Raw genomic sequence first — 21,422 nt, 5'->3', positions numbered from 1 at the left:
AAAGATTGATTAATAAGCCTCTGTTATTTATTGACCTTCAAATGATTAGAAATAATATTTTTGATTGAATAAATTCATTTAATTTCGCATTTTCGCCATAAAAATAAATATCACAAAAAAACAAGGTAAAAAATAGCTCAAGGTGAAGAAAAACAAAAAAAAAAAATTTATTTTCTTCTTAATATTTTAAAATTTTTTCATTAAGTAAAAAATAATATTTATTAATTAACGACAAAGGTAAAATTTAAAATTACAGATATCAACTTTTTCTTTTTATTTCTTTCAAATTTTAGTGTATAAATAGTAGTATATGTAATATATTACATACAAACAACTAAAATTACAATAGAGTTTATATAAGCGAAGCGAAAAATTTACTTCACTTTACATATAGTTTTGTACATAATTATGTAGATTTGTGTCATCAATATAATACTTAATTTGTTATTCTTAAATTTATTAGTGTAAAGTGTATAATAAATTTTTATTTTTTTAAAAAAAAAACAATTTTAATGATCTTTAAATTAATGAATATTAAATTATAATTTTTAATATTCTTTTAATAAATAAATATACGACATTAATATTTTGTAAAAAAAATTAATTAAAAAAACTATTAAAAAAATGCATCATTATTTTTTTTTATAAAGTGATGGAAAAAGATATATTAATGAATTTTACATTTTCTGACTCAATCATATGACTCACCTGTGATAGGGTTGTACATACCTGTCGTATTTTAATTTTTAAAAAAAATATAGATATATATAAATGTTTAAAATTAAAATATAATAAAGATTCTTGAATGTAATGTTTTAAATTAAATACGACTTTTAAAAACGGCTAACCCCAATATTTTAGCCCAAAAAAATATTATCCAACTCTGGAGATTTTGCTCATAGATGACAACAAAAGATTTGAACATATATTATCAAAATCTCGCGACCTGCGTAATACTATTTTGGTTAAAATCTTAATTCAAAATTGGCTAATTCTAGAACACTCAATACCCCTTCCCAAAACTATATAATGCATTTTTCTATACTGTTTCTTCTCAATCTTATATGGATCATGGCATATAAATATACCTCTTTGGTTTCTCTTGTAGTTGCGTTCGGAGTCAGCACCGCCCCTGTTCACATATTTTGTCGGAAAATTTTCTTCTTCCCTCTCACCCGAATAAAAGATCGAAGATTCGTGCTTATAGTGGTGATTTATTTCCTCGGTAATAGTTGAATCTGTTTCATCATCAGCCGAATCACTTACCCCTACTGCATGATAGCCGTTTTGCATTTCGTGAGGTCCACCGTTGACTTTTATATAATTGATAAATTCAAAAAATTTATGGTACTTGAATTTGGAACGCACAACTGTTATAAATTTATAAATATTTTGATCCAGTTTATAACGGTTTTTAAAAATAGTTTTAAATTATTAACCTAACCTAAATTTGAAATATTAATTTTCCTAGGGAGAAATTTAAATTCGTGATTTCGTTTCAAATTAAAAAAAATTTTACAATTAAATTGCCACTATCTTCCAATCAATCAATATCAATTACTGTTTTCACTTTATATACTAATTTAATTGAGATTAGGCAAATTACTAATTAATCAGATAATAAATAATCTTCATAGTTAAATTAAATAAGGAAAAATAAAAATATAAATTAAAAATATTTTTCTCTAAGATCGATTATATATATAGTTTATGATTAATTTTTTTAAAAAATCAAATTTATAAAACCGGAATAAACCGAAAAGAACTAAATTCTAAACCAAACCGATATAAATTTCTTCAAAAAAAAACGAAATGGAACATAACCTTTATAAAATTTTAAACTAGCAACCGAACCGCTATACTTAACGACTTGAAGCCCTGCTTTGTAAATTTTTTTCAACCAAAAAACAATAGTGAGACGATGTATAAATTTGATTTATAGGGCTTCAAAATATGAGCCCTAATAATTAATGTAAATTAGAGACCTACGACCCAACTCTAAGGGAAATCTCAGCCCGGAAATGTAACTATTTTACCACCGTGGACCAAGCCTGTAAATGGGGCATAATGTAAGTTTCTAATGTATATAATATTTAGTATTTGCCTTATACCTACACTAGCCTTTTGAAAGATTTCATGGGATCTAGCAGAATCTTTTTAAATTTCTATTAAAATCTATTGTTGATATTTTGACTTGATCAAGTCATTATTTTAAACCAAACCTACATTTCGCAAAGTTTCTAGATTATATTAAAGAATTTTAAAATTATAAACATTTTTTTTTGGAAACATAATAGGACATTATAAGTTTTAAATCTTATAAAAAATTTTAAAAAATACATAATTTTGTTGTATTTTTGGCACTTTTTACAAAATTATTATAAAATTTTTATTAATTAAAAAAAATTTTTAAAGATTTAATATTTAGACATGCGTTTTAAAATTGGTTTTAATTAAAACATTACATTCACATCATTGGTTGATGCCATTAGCCAAAACTCTCAAAATATTTCTTTTATATGTGTACTTATAATAAAATTAAAATAATTTAAACTTTTTTATTTTCGAAAATTCTAATTTTCTTTAATAGAATATTATATTAAAAATTATCTCTTATCTATATAAAGCGAATAATACAACCCTCCTCCTCGCAAGCCAATGGCGGTTTTGCTTTCTGCCCCACCACCTCAAAATTAGCAGAAACCAAGGCCCTGTCAACCTATACAAACATAAATAAGATACCTATTGGATTAGAAATATTATCCTTATCGAAGCCATTCGTAATTTCCACATTATCATCACCTGACCCGAATTGTGGTGGAATCAATTTACCGTTAATTTCATGATAATTTTTTTGTAATTTTTCTTCGCGCTTTTTTTTTTGTAAACAGTAATTATGTGTTATTTGTAAAAAATTATAACATTATTTATTATGATATAATTGTGATATTTATCAGGTGTATTCTTTTATAAGGATTAGTTCTTTGGTTATTAGAATACAAGTTTATATCAAAAAAAGGTAGCCTCCTTTCATACTTTAAAAAAAGGTAGCCTCCTTTCATACTTTATAGTGTAAAGAAAAATGATTTAAAAGTTCTGATGGAGGTTGGCGAATTCCAATTTTAAATATAGATATTATATATCCATTTTTATTTTTAACATAATCGTATTGATTTATTATTTATTATTTTTCCACTATCTCAAGTTTAAAAAAAAAAATAAACATAAGTGAGTATTCTTTGTTGGCGAAAGATCCAAATTCTTCGCAAATGGTTTATAATTTAAGAACTATACTAATATTTTTAAAAAATGGCTAGCTCAAAACTTCAGCCAAAAAATAATGCGCACCCCTGGAGATTTTACTTTATAGATGATAGAAAGAGTTGGACATCTATCATTGTAATCTCAAGATTTACGAAATATTCTAAAATCTTAATTCAAAGTCGGCTAGCATTTTTTTTCAAGTGTAATATTTAACCTTAACATCATGGTTAAACTCAAAAAAATATAAAATAAAAAAATTTTCAATATTGTTTACATCGTTTAAGGATCTTGGCATGAGGGGGCTGACAGAAGAATCCCCAAAGATATTGAATCCTGAATTATCCCCGCTCCTGGTTGGTCTTTGATGGTAAATATAATTTTCATCATTTTCGGAATCGAATAACTATTAAAGAATAAAAAAAATATATGGGTTTTCAATTTATATAATTAATTAATTATATACACTTTTTTCAAAGTGTAATAAATCTAGACTTTCCGCTTGAAGGGGCTTATTGGGTGCTCAAGATCTAAAATAAAATAATAATTAAATCCAATATTTTTTAAAAAATTTATGTGGAACTAATTGGGGAAGGAAGTGGTCTCTACGAATTTTGATGGGGTTCGAGCTCCCAATAACCCCTCCTTAGTGATAACGGACCAGGCAAAAGCAAAAACTCTAAATTTCTAAAAATGAAGTCTTAAAAAGTAACGATAAGAAGTTATTAATTATAATTACATCATTTATAATAGAAACTGTAACCATATTTTTCAAACTAAATTAATTAAGGGTAAATAAAACAAACATATTAGCTCACACTTAAATAAAATCTATAATCCATAGAAACATTTAAAATAAGTGGAAAAAAAAATTTAGTTTTACTTTCGACGAATATTTAGAAGACATGGTTTCCAAAGAATTTGTTTAAATTTACGATGATAAGTTTCTAAAAATCAAAAAAAAAATTTTTTTTTGTTCAATTTGATAGTATAATAGTCATCTTCTTCTAAATTCTAAAAATGAAGAAATTCATAAAAATTTATTTTCTATATTATTTTAATCTAATTTTTTCTATTGCGAATTATTATAATGTAATTTAATTATAAAATAGAATTTTTTTAAAAAAAAACTAAATCATTTATAATATTTAATATAGGAAATTGCCAATTCAGAAAAATAAATAAATATGTTTTCAGTTAGGCATGAAGATTACAATTATTTTGGTTAATAAAGATAATGCTTTTATTTTCTATTTTTTTTAAGGGGATAATTCAATCTTTTTCTACTATCGTTTTTTTTCTTTTAGAAATTTTTTTAAATCAATAAATAATAAATTTTAAAAATATTATGAGAAAATATCACAAAAAAAGAATAGAAATTATTTGTTTTTTTATATTGTAAATGAAATAAAAAGTTAATAAAAATTTTTTTTATCATATATTAATAAAAATATAAATATGCATAAATAATTAAGCATTAATATTGTTAAATGATTATTATTAATAAGCGTCATCATTTTCTAAAATATAATAATTAAATAGTTATAAATTCTATTTTATATAATGGTTCAAAAATCTATTTTGTCTGCATAATTCTTATCGATTTAATTTAAATAATGAACCTCGCTAATGAGAAGAAAAGGTACAATATTATCAATTTCCAATTGTGTATAAAATCAATCATCAATTAAGTGCCTCTACCCCTAAGTAATTTTTTTTTAAACTATAATAACATTAGTTTCAATAAAAACTCTTGAAAATTTAAGATAACGTTATCAAACTATACAAGCCCGTAGCAAAGAATTTTAAGTTGGAGGAGAGCAATATTTTTTTTTGAAATAAAACAAATAGTCAGACACTCATCGAAAGTTTTTTGCCATTTTTTATTGAAAATTTTTAAACACAAATAATTATGAATATACAAAATAATATATAATACGGAGAATTTTTATTTTTAAAATTTTAACATAAATAAATTAAAAGCTAAATTTTGGGTTACTCTTTACAGTAAACCATTAGAACTAAATTTTATTTTCGTGTATCTTTCATCGATTTCTTTGATGCTCGATCAAATCATCTTGACGGTATAGAATGAGGCCTCACAAGAAGCTGTTGATACCCTAATGATAATAGCTACTGAATAGCATTTACATATTTTCGAGCCGCTAATATCCTATGCGATTTTCATCGCATTGTAATGTTTCAATATTAAAGTTTAATAAGAACGTATTGGAGGCAACCTCTGATCTAAGGGTCTTTTAAGAGTATGGCCTATATATTTATAGGATGCTTTAAAATCCTAAATTGTACAATTTTTTGCCAAATTGAAAAATTACCGAAATATTGTTATAACACTTATTAACAACTAGATGCAACTTGTGATTGAAACAAAGTATATATGGCACTTTTTTATTAATTTATTTTGGAGCAAAGTTTGCATATCTTTCTATTTCAACCAGACAGAGCACCATTCTCCTGGCTTATTATATTAGATGAATTAATCTTTAAATCATTAAGTTGTTCCAAAATGCGATTTATAATTCATTCGGCGAAAGACTTTCTCAATCATTCCTGTTAAATTCTCTTGCATTTACCCACAAAAAAATACCGAAAACTACACAAAGGCGAGTCACGCCATAATAATATTATAAGCACGGTAAAAAGTTCATTCTTTTTTTTATCACGGTGTGCTGTGTTCATTAAATTTAGGCATTCCGAACATGTTCGTGCCTCTCCTTAACGAGGCAATTGAGCTGGTTTGATTGTAAAATCAGCTTTCAAATATGGCGCTAATCTTTGGCAAACATTTTAGGATTTGTGTTTTTTAATAACACAAATAAGGATTTTTATCATATTTTACAAAAAAAAAGATTCGTGGTTCATAAATCATAATCTTTTGTTTATAAGCAAATATCCCAAAAACAGTACTTTGCGGACAAAACAATTTAATGAAATATATTATTAGTGTACTTTCTAAAAAGCTAAACAAACTAGATATTGAATTTGCAACAGCGATCTTTATGCCAAATTATCCATTTTCCATAACTCAATATTTGTATTGGAAGAAATTAATTGAATCTTTAATACCTTCATTTAAAATGCCTTCATTTTAATCAGGAAAAAAAATTTTAACAGTGAAATGAACGGATTAAAGATATGATAACCGAAAGATTAAATAAAAATAAAAATTTGACCTTCATTAGCGATGAATGGACAAATAAAAGAGAGAATGCATAAATTTCCTTTAATCCTAGCCCTAAACTTTAAAAAAATTATTCCAAGCTGAGATGGAACCAGTATATGGTGCCGTTTCTCAGTTAAAGTATTTATTCTCTGAATCACACCTACTATTCTAAACAATGATTTTTTTGTAAAGAAGAATTTACGACGTTATCAAATAACGTATTAAAAAATACATTTAAATAACCAATAAAGTCCGTGTCATATATATATTTTTAAATATGTTTGTGAATGTATTAAATGTTTAAAAGAATTATCAACACAGGAAGAAATAACCCGATATCGGTCGATTTTTAAAAACGACCCGGTAATTATTTTAGCCAAAATAATATTATGAAAACCTGGAAATTAGGTTCATAAGCAGAAAGGTTTGGACCTCCATTTGCATCTCGAGTCTCACATAATATTATTTTGCTATAATCTTTGGGCCGTTTTTTTAAAAAGAATCCAAATTCGGGCCATTTAACAACACTTAATACCTTAATATTTTTATAGATTATATATGAAATGGGTAAAAGTTTAATTTATTTAAAAAGTGGCTCACTTTTCCTCAGTAATTTTGTTTTTTATTAAATGTCAAATTTTCTTATATTTTTAATTCATTCCCTCTTTTTTCTCTTTAAATCCCCAAAGAACAACTCTTAATTCGTTGTTTCACATCAATACTACCACATAGTATTTAAGTATTATTTATAAAATAACAGAGGAGAAAACATTTTATTTTTTAAAAAAGAAAATAATCGTTTGTATAAAATTGATAAAAATAAATAAGAAATCAGGCCAAGGAAAATTATATTTAACATGATTTCATAAAAAAAAAATTATGTAAGTATAATAAAAGGGATTTACATCTTTATTTGTTAAAATAAAAAATTAAAATTAATTGGATTCTATCCCACCCGCCCCCACCCTTCCCCACCTTTATTTTATACCTTTCAACAAGATATAAATGAGAAAATAAGGAAAAGCTGAAATGGAATATCGAAATTTATGGAAACGAAAATGGAAGAAATGGTGTTTTGTTCTAGAATGTTCCTGAAATATTGGTAAAAATAAACCTATTTATGATTTATTAAACATGTTATAGTTAAATAATTATAGCTATACACAATTAACATTTATTATGTTGAGAAGGGATAACTCAATATTTTAGCCAGATAAATATTGACGACGAGATTTATCTAATAGGTGTCCAGACCTTTGTACGTATGAGCAAAATCTTCAGGCTAATGTTAGCCATTTTTAAAAATCGGCTCAAATCGTGCCTTTAAACATTTCTAGACCCTTCAATAGCAGGCATACAGAACTTGCCCGAAGCGTGGTCTTAAATGGAAATATAATGTTAAAAATAGGGGTTCTGGCTTAAATAACTAGGGTTTGGGCATAAAAAATATTTTTTCCTTCCGGCCCTATTTTCGAAAAATAAATAAAAATTATATCAATTAAATAGTTTTTATAAAAAAAAATTGGGAAATAATATATCGTCGACTGAGTATTAATTATAGTTCAATGGTCGTGTCAGAGGTCGACTTATTCAAAAAAAAACGAAAAAAATAAAATATGAAAAATAACCATGCCACCATCTATTTAAAGTACAAAATAGGGTGTTCTTTTGGCCTATACTAAAAATGATTAAGTATCAAAATTATGCCGACCCAGGCCACGGCCTATATACTTTTTCTGTAAAATGCATTTTTTTTAATGATAAAAGTGTTCGTTTTATTATGTATCCACAATCAAAATGATAAAATATAATTTAGAATGATACTTTATTTGTAAGATTACATTGTGATATCCAACCAGGCGCGTAACCAGGGGGAAAAGGGATTATTTTCATACTCGAAAAGATTATTTTAGCATTTAGAACTAATATTTACTCTGAGTAAATTTTATAACAAAGATTTATTAGTAAATGAAAATGTAAAAAATTAATAAATTTACTTTTGACGGTTTAAAACTTAAATTTGAATTTAAAACTTTTCGTGAGCGTATTTCTTGGAAATTTTATTAGAATCATTGAGGCATCTTATTAAAATACATTTATGGTTTAAATTTCAAATATCAAAGTTAATTAGTTATAAAATTATTTCAGAACCCATCCAGTGATAACATTATTCCCGGTCTCCCCTAATACCTACTGCGAAATAATAATTCTGGCAATATCAAGTCTTTAAAAAATTTACGCTATAAAAAATTAAAATATCAAAGATTCCAGCATATTTTGAATTACAGTATACCCTGCATACTTTATACCCCCAATTTTATAATCTGATTCTATTCTAAAAGAATAAATTTATCAGACGATGGTATAAGAGGATTATTAAAGGGGTGTAATCAAGGGAGGGGGGATGGGGTTATAAATATCATTTTTAAATAAAAAATTTCCCCTACACCCCCCTTCTTTACCCCCACCCCATCATTCCTATTCCTCAAAAATGTATACAATATATCACCATAAAAAATAATTTATTAGTAAATTTCAATAACCTTTTAAAATAACGACTATAATTCAAAATTTAACCCAAAATTATTTTTATAAAAATATAATATAGTCAAATGGCCACAATAAGTGGACCTAAAGACTTCCAATACAATTTATGTCGGAAAATGTGGCCCTATAGTGCCCCCCCATAGGAAAATCCTGGATATACTTATGAATTGTTATTAATAAACGATAATTTTTCATTTTTTTTGCAATTTTTCAGTTGTTAAAGTATTTCGATACAAAGATGTGGGATCTCTACCTAGTTATATTTTTATAAAAGTATCAGTATTTGTATCTATATACTATTTAATCTGTATTAGATATATTTAGATATAAATTTATTTTGCATTTTCAAATATAATATTTAAATCAATTTCATTTAAATTTATTTCATTACAAAAACTAACTAGAAAAATTTTATTTTGCAATGATTGATCAAAATGTTAAATTTTATATTTAAAAAAATCACATATCATAATTTTTGGACCTATAGATCTAGACAATCTCTGAAAAGAAATCAAATAATTAATATTAGATATCTAATTCCTGGGTTTTAAAGAAGAGTTTAAATGTACCTTTTTGTTTTTAAAAAAAAAAAATTAATAATTTCGTGATTTATCAACAAATTAACATCAAATCAACCAATAACCTATATATATTTTTAAATAAATATTTTAATTTACTTTACTGTATGTAGTTGTGTTTTTATAAGAATTTCAGAATCTGCGTTCTTCGTATCAATAAAATTTTTCATTATTCGTGAATATTTATTTTTAAATATTAATGGCATTATAAATGCAAATAATAATATTTTAATATTTTTTTAAAAAAAAAATACTACGTATGCCTTTAAAGGTAAATTTAAACATTTGGTTGTAAATAGAATTTTAATATTTTTTTTTAGAGGTTTTTAAAAATTTACTCTTTCTTATTTATCCTCTAAAAAAAGTATTTTTTTAAAAAGGTATATTTAAAATTAAATCAAAACTTTGGTAGTATTATTATTTTGAATATTATATAATAAAGGTATTAAAAATGTAAGATAAATGTAAGAATATCATCCAATAACATTTATTTTGCAAACGTTATCAAGGTAATATTTTATATAGATATATAATGATACTATCTCCCTTCGTATATGATTATTTATTTAAATGATTAATAATTTGCGGTTCAGTTTATAATGAAAAATTGAAATGTATCTGTTTAAAAAGTCTTATTTATAAACTAAAAGTTAAAATAAAAGAAAAATAATCTAAATTACGCTGAATTTATAGTAAACGCTCGTGGCGTTATTACATCTGATTCAGTTTTAAAAATTAATTTAAGATAAAATTAAAATAGTGATTCATCTACATTTTTATAGAATTCGCTATTATTTTTATAATCGTATCACATGTTTTTTATCAACGCCAACATATGTTTTTCAAATTTTATCATAGAGTTATCATAACGCTTCATATTTATAAATCTATACATATTTATTGGCTTTATTTTGTAATAACACTGCGTTAAATAAGGCAACGCTTGAACAAAAGGCGTTTACTATAAAGCGGACTTGATATAAATCCTTGGCTAGATCGGGCAACGCTTGAAAAATTTTTTTATTTGAGCAGGGCCTTAAAAAAAATAACGATCCGGGCGAACAAATAGTAGAAATTGGCTGACGCGCTTAATAAGGAATAGATAAAAAAATTATTATAAGTAATTTTGTTAAATTAAATACATTATATCTTTGCTTATAATTTTAAGGATTAAATGACGTACTATAATCAGTTTATTCATAAATACGATTTCCTTATCCTACGATAAAAAAATCATAAAAAATTTTGCCATTTGAAGACCTACCTAAATCGAATGTAAAGCAAATAAATATTTTATATTATTATTAAATGAGTTAAGTTAATTTGGAATTAAGAATTAATCCCAAATCTTCCTGTGGTTATGAATTCATTAAGGGAGATTTTTATATTTAAAAATTTTTATAATAATTCCAGCATGTACTAGAGAATATCTACTACCCTGCAAATTCCAAAAAAATTTGCCCTTTAATTTTTGAATAAATTAAAATTTTTATATATAAGGCGAAATTATCTGAGATTAATAAGATAGATTTACTCTATATAGTGGTTGCTAAATGGTTCGGTTTGAGTCGATTTTTTAAAAACTGCTAACTCAATATTTTAACCAGAAAAATATTGCATAAACCTCATGATTTCAATAATAGATGTCCAACCGTTGTACCATCTAAAAGCAGAATCTTTAGGGTTTGCGTAATATTTTTCTGGATAAAATATTAGCCGTTTTTTAAAATATGCTGGAATTCATTTCCAGTAAAATAAAAAAAAAATTTTAAAATTAATTATATTATCCTTAGTAAATTTTGTTTAAAATTGAGATATTCCGAATAAGCCTATCAAAAATTATTCAATATTCGGTTAGTTATTCGATTGACATTGATATTTAAATGAGACTATAAGTAAGGAAATTAGTAGTGCAAGACGAATTTCATAAATTATATGTCATCGTTGAGTCAAAAACATAGCTTTATGAATATTTATCTACCTCGACTAGCACCAAGACAGGCCCATCGTTCCCATTTTAATGTAAAGTCAGTAGAAGAACACTATAAAGTAAATATCTTTATCCCTCTCGTGTAAATAAGAAAGGTTCCTAATCCATCGGGCAGCACTTACAAATCTGCATATATCATTACCGCAGAATCTTTCCGAAACTATTTCAAAATCTTGGCAGAATAAAAAATTAAATTGGCAGATATTGCAAGGATGAAGTATCCTATAATGCTTTACTAGCTGAAAGGAAACTATAGTGTAAAAGTTAATAACTATAGTTTGATAATAATCCAAAAAATGATATGAATGCTTTTGCATAATTTCAAACAAATTATTGACTCTTTTACCAATACCTCTTAACATTATTATATTTTGGCTACTATTACCCCATTAATACTTTTACCAATTAATTTTCTTATTTAAGAAAGATAAAAAAAACATACATGAGAATTACTACCTCTGATAATAGATTAAATGAGTTAGCTTTTCTTAATATACAGGATTTGACAGGAAGCACAAATGAAATCATTGAAAAATTAGCTTAATCCCAAAGAAGATTGAATTTCATATAATAAATTTGTAATATGCTTTTTAATTAATATTTTCGTGCAATTCCATTCTTTTTATACACCATATTTTTTTTATTAAAATTTTGTAAGTCTATATACATCAAAAAGACCTACATGCCCTGACGTATTCAGGCAATTCCTCATAGTTTTCTTTTTATTTAATCGTTAGTACTTTAACTAGTTTGTGCCAAAAAAATTTATGGTTATAATATATATATAATTGTAGGTTTCAGTAAGCTCTTTTGGCCTAGTAATACATATGTCCCTTACCATATATATACATATATGTATATTTGGGATCGATTTAAGCAAGATTGAGTTTTTTTATGAGGCTAATTAGGTGGTTGTGTGTGTAGGATGTATGATAGTATATCGAAAATTATAGCATTATTCCATCTATTTATATTGAGTCTTATTGTATTTTAAAAAAAAAATAGTAGTTGTTTAACAAATTGCTAAATTTTCACTTGGTTCAGTTTTACATTAATCAAAATAATGTTTTAAATGCACAAATGTTTTTAAAAAAAACTACAGTAGATTGTTAAAATGTGGCCCAGACCAAAATTCGGTTTAATTTTTGTTTTAGAATAAAATCCCGGGTCTAAAGTAAATTATTTCTTATCAGCCTAGGCCTGGTTCAGTTTTCTTAAAACAGAAACGGTCCAAAAATTATAAAACCCGGGCCAGGGAATTCTAAAACTAAATTATTATATTTTTAGATTTAAAAAAAAAATTTCTATGTCAAATGATAATATATAGTTGGAGTGAGGTTGTGTTATGTGCTGTGTTAATCTGGAATGGATCTAAGGTAATTAATACCCAAAGCAAATGTGATGAAAAATTCTTTACGTTGAGGTGTTCAACATGATACTTAGTAAAGCCATTGTTATTATTTATTTCACCATTATCTTTAATACTTATATTTATTTCAATGGTTATTATTAATATACTTTTAATGATTAGTTTGTTTGTATAAATTGATTTTGTTATTTTTATATGCTTAAAGTTATGATTTTGTATTAATCTGAATTGTTTTTCAAACATATATATATAAACGATTATAGAAAGCGAACAATTGTTAAATTTCTGATTTGATAAAAAGATAAATAAATTCCTATATTCTATTCTTGAAACGCTTAACAATTTATCCATGAAAATCATACCAGATTTTTATTTATAAATATTTTTTACAAAAATCTTTTCGAACTTTGGGAAAAATTTGATCAAAAATCCTGATTCAACCAAATAAATCTTCATTTTTTTTAATATGTTTTCGACCTTAAATTTAAAAATAAGGAATTATTTACTAACTAATAAAAATATAATTTATATATTAAAAATTTAAACAATTTATTGCAAATTTTTTATTTATAAATCCAATTCCTATATTTTTTTTTTAATTTAATCGCCAAGCAGTAGTCATTAGACTGAATATTCTCTCTGATGACGCATTTGAATGAGGAATAGAAAAAGAAAATTGCATATTTTCTCTATCAAAGGTGAGTTTTTATTAGAAAGGAAATCCATTTATTTTTCTTGCGCATTCAGATCTTTTTTCAATTGATTTTCATAATAGGAATAGAAATGTGAATATTTTTCAAAGAGAATATCTGTATCTATATTTGATATTTTATAATTAATAATAATTTTTGAAATTGTTAAAATGCTGGACATTTTTTTAATTTCATAGGGCTAAGATATTTCCCTATATTATCTATATTATCATACCGTTTTTCTATATATTCTATAATATTTTTTATAAACATCTTTGTCTTATTTTTGAAATTTAAAGCCTTTTCTTCGTCATTATTATGTTGTAAAATATTTTGGAAATGCTCCCATATAAATTTTGTTGAAATTTGAAATTTAACGAATTCTCTGAAGAATAATATATTAACGTGTTTTCGACGTTAAATAAAAATAACTTAGGCATTTAATTAACTAATAAAAACATGATTATTATTAAAAATTTGCTTTCCAGATATAATATATCATTAAGTACCGTATTTATAACCCTATTCTTCCTTTTATATTTAATATGTATATGAAGCATATTTAAACTGAAGAATTTCAAGCCATGAATTGATTTTTATCAATTTTAGAAAGATACATACAACGTGAATGAAATCATCACGAAGACTGAATGGCCAGCTCTTGTTGGTGTACCCAATTAAAAATATATATATATAATTTTGATCCTAAAGCGATCAAATCCCAAATGGGCTATAAAAGGAAGCGTGGAAAAATGGCAAAAGCTAATAAGGTCTTAGTCCTACAATAAATTATAATTATCATTTTAAATCATTTATCCATGCTTAAAATAAATTATACAAGATATTTTACCAAAATATTTCTAAATATGCCATCAACTATTTAGTAGGGGAAAAATGTAGCAATGCTACTTTATTCTATGTTTGGAATTTTTACTTGAATGTTCAAATTTGATATTTTTCACACAAAATATAAAATTACTACTTGAAAAATAACAATTGACTGTTTATTCAAATATTATTACATATATATTTTTTTAAATAAGCAATTAATAATTCATTTTAATTTGAACGGTAAAAAAAATATAAATGTCGTATATGAATACGGGGATACGGAATCTCTTAATTTTAAATCATTTATTGAGGTAAATTTTTAAATTTTTAAAATCTAATTTAAGAGGGGTCTGAAGGTCATGACTTACGGAAGGGAAAGCCAAAATCGAATTACAAATATCCAAACATAAATTTAAATATATATTTGTTTCCTACATATTATTTAATGGCCATTCTAGGTTTCTCAGTCATAGCCATGAAACCCTCTCTGACTACCGCCCAGTTAGAAAAAGATATGTGAGCACTGCATATTTTTTAACACTATTGAAATACATGTGAATCTAATCTAAGATTTTTAAAACATATATCCGTTCTTTTATCGATTGGCAATTGAACAATGATATATAATCGATGACAATAACACCAAATATAAGCTTCTCTTTTGGCACCCTAAGCTTTAATCAAAGCTTGTACTCCATTGATACTTTCACTCATGTTTAATGCACCATCATCGCTTTGTCAAACTAAGAATTCGAGGGGTAAGTTCATGAACCTAAATATCTATTTATCTATCAATTCGTTTAGGCGTTTATTTTCAATATATCTTATTAAAGCTATTGGTTGTAATTTCATATAACTGGAAACCATCTGTTAAATTCAATTTCTTATGGGTTTTTTATAACCATATTTTTCATGGTTCTAAGAAGTGTATTTATATTAGTATATAAGATAAAGAATGGAATATAGTTTGGATTTTAATTCATTTTATTTTTTTTATCCCTTCTTTTTTCTTCATTTATTTTGTATATATAATTTATGTTAATAATCTGGAATAAGTTTTATAAGGCCTATCATCTTGTTTTTTTGTTGCGTTTCCTTTAGAAAACTTGATTATTAGAAATCAAATAACCAAGATATATTATTATTCTTCTTATAATAGTGTGATTATTATTAACACATTCTTTTTATATTAGATATATTTAATATCGAATTTTTGATGGGCTTTCAAAATCAGTCTACATATATGTCGTCTGGGAAATATATAATAATATAGCTATTGATATTTTGCTTATCTGTGTCTTCACTGTTAAGAAAATTAAAATTAATTTTTTTTAAAAAATTTTATAAATAAAGATACTTTAAAAAAGGTAACTCTTTCATCTTTGGGAGTCCAATATTTTACCTTCAAATTTTAAGAAGTAGTTGCTTCATATCTCCTACCCGTTGTAGGGGACACTACTTTCACTCTAGGTAACTTATTGAAGCATCACTTTTCCTGAAAAACTCTTTTATATCTCAGGCGATCCCAAAGAAAACATTTATCTCAGACAAATAATATCTCTTGAAATATTATATTTACATTTCTAGATTTTAAATCATATTTTTTTAAATTTTTCATATTTTTTATATTTTTGACATATTATTTTTTATATATTGTTATTTTAAATAATTTTACTTTTTACATAAATTTTTTTAAAATGTTTTGACTTTTAAAAAGGATAATAATAAATACATATTTTAAAAATGATCAAGTACATCACGATAAAGTGTTGTTGCGTTATCAAATGACTGGGTGATAAAGTATTATCGTAATAAAATGACGTGGTGATAAAGTGTCGTCGTGGTAAAGTGTCGTCGTGGTAAAGTGGCATTGCGATAAAGTTTCGCATGATAAAATGTAACTAAATCGTTATTTATATATCAAATACATAATATCTCTTCTTATTTAGGATATACAATCCTGGAACTGGAAAGATTATAAACTCGATGATTTAATTTTTTTTAAATATTTATAATATACTAGAATTTAATTTATTAATAATAAAAGAATGCAGAAGAATTTTGCTCGTTGTTAAAATTAAATTTTTCTGATAGCTCTCTGTTTTAAAAAAAAAAATATTTGTGATTCTACAGCATCCTTTCTTGTTAATTTTTTAAAACTAATAATATTTTGTTGGCACCGATAAATAGCGTCTAACATGATAGGATATTTACTGGATGCAAACCCCTCTTAAAAAACTAAAGAAAATGTATGCGAATTAGTTGGATATCATTTATTCGAATAATATAAAGTCAAAATATATTAAATCTTTACATGAAGAAAATCGCGTTTCTATTAGTTTGTATACTGATTAAAATTCAAATTAATTCAATTAATAAAAATATATTTTATTTTAAAAAAATAAAAGTTATATTTAAGTTAATAGATTATTCTGTAAAAACAAAAGTCATAAAATGTTTTAAAAAAAAAAATAATAAAAAATCAATCTTTAAAGTTAATGAATACTTTATGATAAAATTAAATTTTGAAACAATTAAAAATCACGTTAAATCATTTAACAAAATATACAAATTTTGGAACTTTAATATATCTTAAGGATATAAAAAGAACAAAAACTAATTGATGAACAAAAAGTCGATCACTTAAGAAACCACGCCTAAGTTCTCCTTGGAGGTGTTGAATTGACTTTTTAAAGAAAGAAAGAAAGAAAGAAAGAAAGAAAGAAAGAGCGTTTAAAATCGTTATCAATTCTGCCATCGTCAGCACCATAATGGAAATACACATCAAATTTCGCTCTTGGGCTTTCAAAGTTGGGTACATCCTGCACTGCTAAATCATTTTCGTAGCTTTGCTTAAGTTTGGCTATGATCATAATTTGAGCGTTGATAACTTTATCTACAAGTCACTAATTGTAGTGGTATATCTAGGCATCATCGTAGAGTGTGCATCTGGATTGACTTTTCCTAACACATAGATCTTTTGCATGACTTGGTTGAGCAATAGTAAATAGTATTTCTGTTTCTACCAATTATAGCTCCTACCATTTCATTAGGAACTAATATCTTTAGAGGAAATTCAGAAACTTTAGGCTTAATGTATCTAGCATTTTGACCATTAGGTTTGTTGCAGGAAGATCTCCCTTTTTGGTACATTTATTATTACTGGTGAAATTGGAATTTGCCTAATAATTTCTTACCATAGGTACTCTAGGGGGAATCATATGAGGTGACGTCCCACAATAAATGTAGCGTGTAGCCATCAGTGGCATCACTAGTAGGGCGCAGGGGCTCGAGAGCCCCCCGAAAAATTTGAATAGCCCCCTGAAGCAAAATTTTTTTTTTAATGGCTCCTTAATATTCCCATGAATTAAAAATAAACTTTTTTGATTGCCCCCTGAATGATTATAATTCCATTAAGTAATATATAGATTTAATTTTATTATTAAGAAATTAATAAGACTATTTAAATTTTTATAAATAAATACTATTTTAATTATTAGATTAGATTAATACATATATATTTTCACTATGTCAGCTTGCAATCAAATTCTGTATTAAAATATAATATCAATAACTCACTAAATATTAATTTAGCTTTAACAGTTGAAGTTTAATTGACTTTTATTATTTAAATTTTTATCTATCCCTTATTAAATAATTATAATCATATATTATTTGAAAATTAAAAATTTTATTATTGTAATTAGCCGAGTTCAAAAGCTAATCAACTGTATATTTATTTTTAAATTTTATTATCAACCTATTCTTAAAAATATTTTCAAGGTCCAAATAAATATATAGATTTCTTTATAAAAAGTAAATAGACATATAGTTTATAATCCTTTACTATATACAGTTGTTAATATTAGATAAAATGCCACTTTTATAGACGTATATGACAGTTATATAATATATTATAGTTAATATTATAATAAATTTTACTAATAAATGGTTTTGATAATAAATATAGTAACCATAAGCGTAGCCAGGATTTTCCTAAGAGGGGGGGGGGGGGGGGTAGTTTATATACAATAAAAATATAATAAATTACTTGTATTATATATACCTTAATATAAAAGCATGGTAATGATTTATTCCGAACAATTATAAGAAATTTATTTATAAAAAGTAAGTAGACATATAGTTGATTTTACTCTATTATATAGAATTAGTTATAAAATACTAGATAAAATTCCACTTTTACATACATATTTGACAGTTAGAGAATATATTACAGCTAATAATTTAACAAATTTTAATAATCAATGCTCTTGATATTAAATATAGCAACAATTTGCATTCAATTATTTAACGCCATCTATTTATTTTATGTTAAAATGATGTTTAAATTTAATCTTCATATTATTCATTCCACAATGTCTTTAAAAGATAATTTCTGATGTCCTTATCAATATTTTATAGTTTTCTGTAAAATATATAATTCGCTTTATTGGTAAAAATCACTTGATTGTCATTTGATAATTAGATATACTGTAAATCTACGACATATAATATTCCACTGTTTGTATTGTGCTTTAATATTTTTTTAATTTATGATTTAATTTTATCAATAGGTTTATAATTATATTTTACTTTTATTAAGATAAATAAATTAAAATTACCTACTTTATAAAAAATTATATTTGATATATTATATTATTTAGTAATTTTATAGATCTATTATTAATAATTATAATACATTTCACTTCTGTCTTAAGACTTATCTTTGGCTTATATTCCATTTATTAAAAAACATTTTTAGTTCATTTTACATATTTATAAATTTATTTTCCCAAAAATCTATAAATTATGATGAATAGTTTTATAAAAAAATATCAACTTTTACATTCTTTCTTTTAAATTATTATTTAGATATATGCATACATATTTGAGGGTCAGGGAGTGGGGGAAGGACTAAGGGAGATATTTTTTACGAGCTAAAAATGATATTTACAAAAAGTGATAAATGGGGATTTCCCCTTGCCCCTCCCCTCTGGCTACGCCTATGATAGTAACAATTTGCATTCAAGCATTTAACGCCTATTTAGTTATAAATAATTTTTAAAATTAAACATTTTATTAATCATCCTGCAATAGATGTAATAAATTTGATCTTTTCTTCTCTTTTTACATGTTTTTAGGAAAGCTATTTTTTTTTCGTAAACATTTTTGAGTTAAATTCTTAATACAAGTATATTTTTGATATTATTACATACTACTATTATTTAAAGATAGCGACAATATATAAAATCTTAATTCAACATATCAATCTGGTCCTTTTTTATAGTTAGAAAATATTTCATTTCTAATATGGCATGCCATGTAAATAACTCCAGGCTTCAATATATTTGCATAATTATTTCTTCCAAAGATTTTTAGTGTTTTTATTTTATCAATTTATCCAACATAATAAATTCTGATATTAGTTTATTACATCGCTGCAAATTAACCAGCATCTATTATTTGTGTTGCTATGCAATTTAAGATTATTACTACAACGGCTGAGAGCATATGATTGCATAATTTAGATAAACAATAATGGTCAACCGTGTAGTAGTTTATATATCATTAAAATGGAAGAAAATCTTTTAGAAATTTAATATATCATAATAATTTTCTCGATTACTTATCTAGCTTCCATCATGTCATCTAAAAGGAAGCTCTAACCACAATATAGTTTTATGATTTGATTGATTTGGTTTAGGCCTATAAATTTTTCCTTATTAGTCCATTCTATAAAACATTGTCTGGTAACAGAGAATTATATTTAGTATTATGTGGTTTTTAAAAACCATTATCAATTGTGGCTGTTTGAATTAATTAATTTTTTTATCACTTGTAATTCTTTAATCGCAAATTTTTTTTATATCAGCAATCGAAAATATTTTATACTGTAATAAATAGATTTGTATTAAAAAAAATAATTTTAAAAATGTCTTGTATTGTTTTAATTATTTATATGCCATTTAATTTGTATGCATAATATAAAAAATGACAAAATATGAAATTCAGAATAATTATTAAAAGTTAACAAATTTTAAAAAAGTATAAAATATTAATAAAAAACCAGGCCGAAGGCGGGGCAAAAGCGAACCGAAGGCCCGCAAATTGGAGGGTATGTGGGGGCGAAGCCGACCATAAAAATTTTTTTAGTTGAGCCCCCTGAGATTGTAAAATCTAGCGACGCCCCTGGTAGCCATATACGTCCTAGCAAAGGGTACATATCGCTATACATCACTATGACCTCCAGAATTTGGATGTTGTCTTCATACATCACGCTGACTTTAGCTATGACTGTAATTTTAATGGCGCTGCCATCATACCCCCTAAATTTCACATCGGTCTTACGTGTCGTGGTTATCTCTATAGCCTTGTATAATTAAAAATTATTTTTTAGAACATGAATTCAATTTAAAACTCCCTCATTTATAATAAATGCATTATTATAGTATATTGTTTGGCATGAATATAAGTTTACTGATAGAACGTCTAACCCTTTTAAATTACTTTTGGAATGATGTTAAAAAATTATCCAAGTTTTATTTAGAAATAATGTCTATTGCAATATAAATTTTTGAAAGATTTATAAGTCTATAATAAATGTTACATCAATACCTTTTGCCCTATTTCATCTAAAAATTTAATATCCAACCCTTAAATAAATTTATTCTATTCCTAATCTACCACCCTTAAATGCCTACCCTCCCCCGCCCTTAAAAAGTGGAAGCAAACTGTTTTTATACTCCATCCTCCTTCCCGCTCATGTCCAAACTTATCTGCCATCTATGAGCGAACTCCAGGCTTACATAGTATTATTTTGACTTAAATCATCGGGCCATTTAAAAAAATCTACTTAAATCGGGCCGTTTAACAATACTAATTCATCATATTATCTTATTGTAAAATTCTTAATATCGCTTGACCTCTTGTAATTTGCTATTCTTTTTTATCAAAATTAATATCCTGAAAT

At 25.0% G+C, this 21,422-nt stretch overlaps 1 protein-coding gene across 1 annotated transcript; it reads right to left on the bottom strand.

Moving 5' to 3' along the window:
* Positions 1-632: 632 nt before the first annotated feature.
* LOC135923458 (uncharacterized) lies at positions 633-9,756 on the bottom strand. Its single transcript, XM_065458209.1, has 6 exons — positions 9,670-9,756; positions 4,145-4,208; positions 3,539-3,667; positions 2,743-2,872; positions 1,089-1,313; positions 633-729 (listed from the first exon to the last, which is right to left on the bottom strand). Exons 2-6 carry the CDS (start codon positions 4,166-4,168, stop codon positions 692-694), a joined length of 546 nt encoding a protein of 181 aa, XP_065314281.1. The 5' UTR covers positions 4,169-4,208; positions 9,670-9,756; the 3' UTR covers positions 633-691.
* Positions 9,757-21,422: the final 11,666 nt, after the last annotated feature.

Source organism: Gordionus sp. m RMFG-2023, chromosome 2 (genome assembly GCF_954871325.1).
Source record: "Gordionus sp. m RMFG-2023 chromosome 2, tfGorSpeb1-WG-v2, whole genome shotgun sequence".
Lineage (NCBI taxonomy): Eukaryota > Metazoa > Nematomorpha > Gordioida > Chordodea > Parachordodidae > Gordionus > Gordionus sp. m RMFG-2023.
The sequence above is the reverse complement of the archived record's forward strand: the minus strand, read 5'-3'. Positions and strand labels throughout refer to the sequence as shown.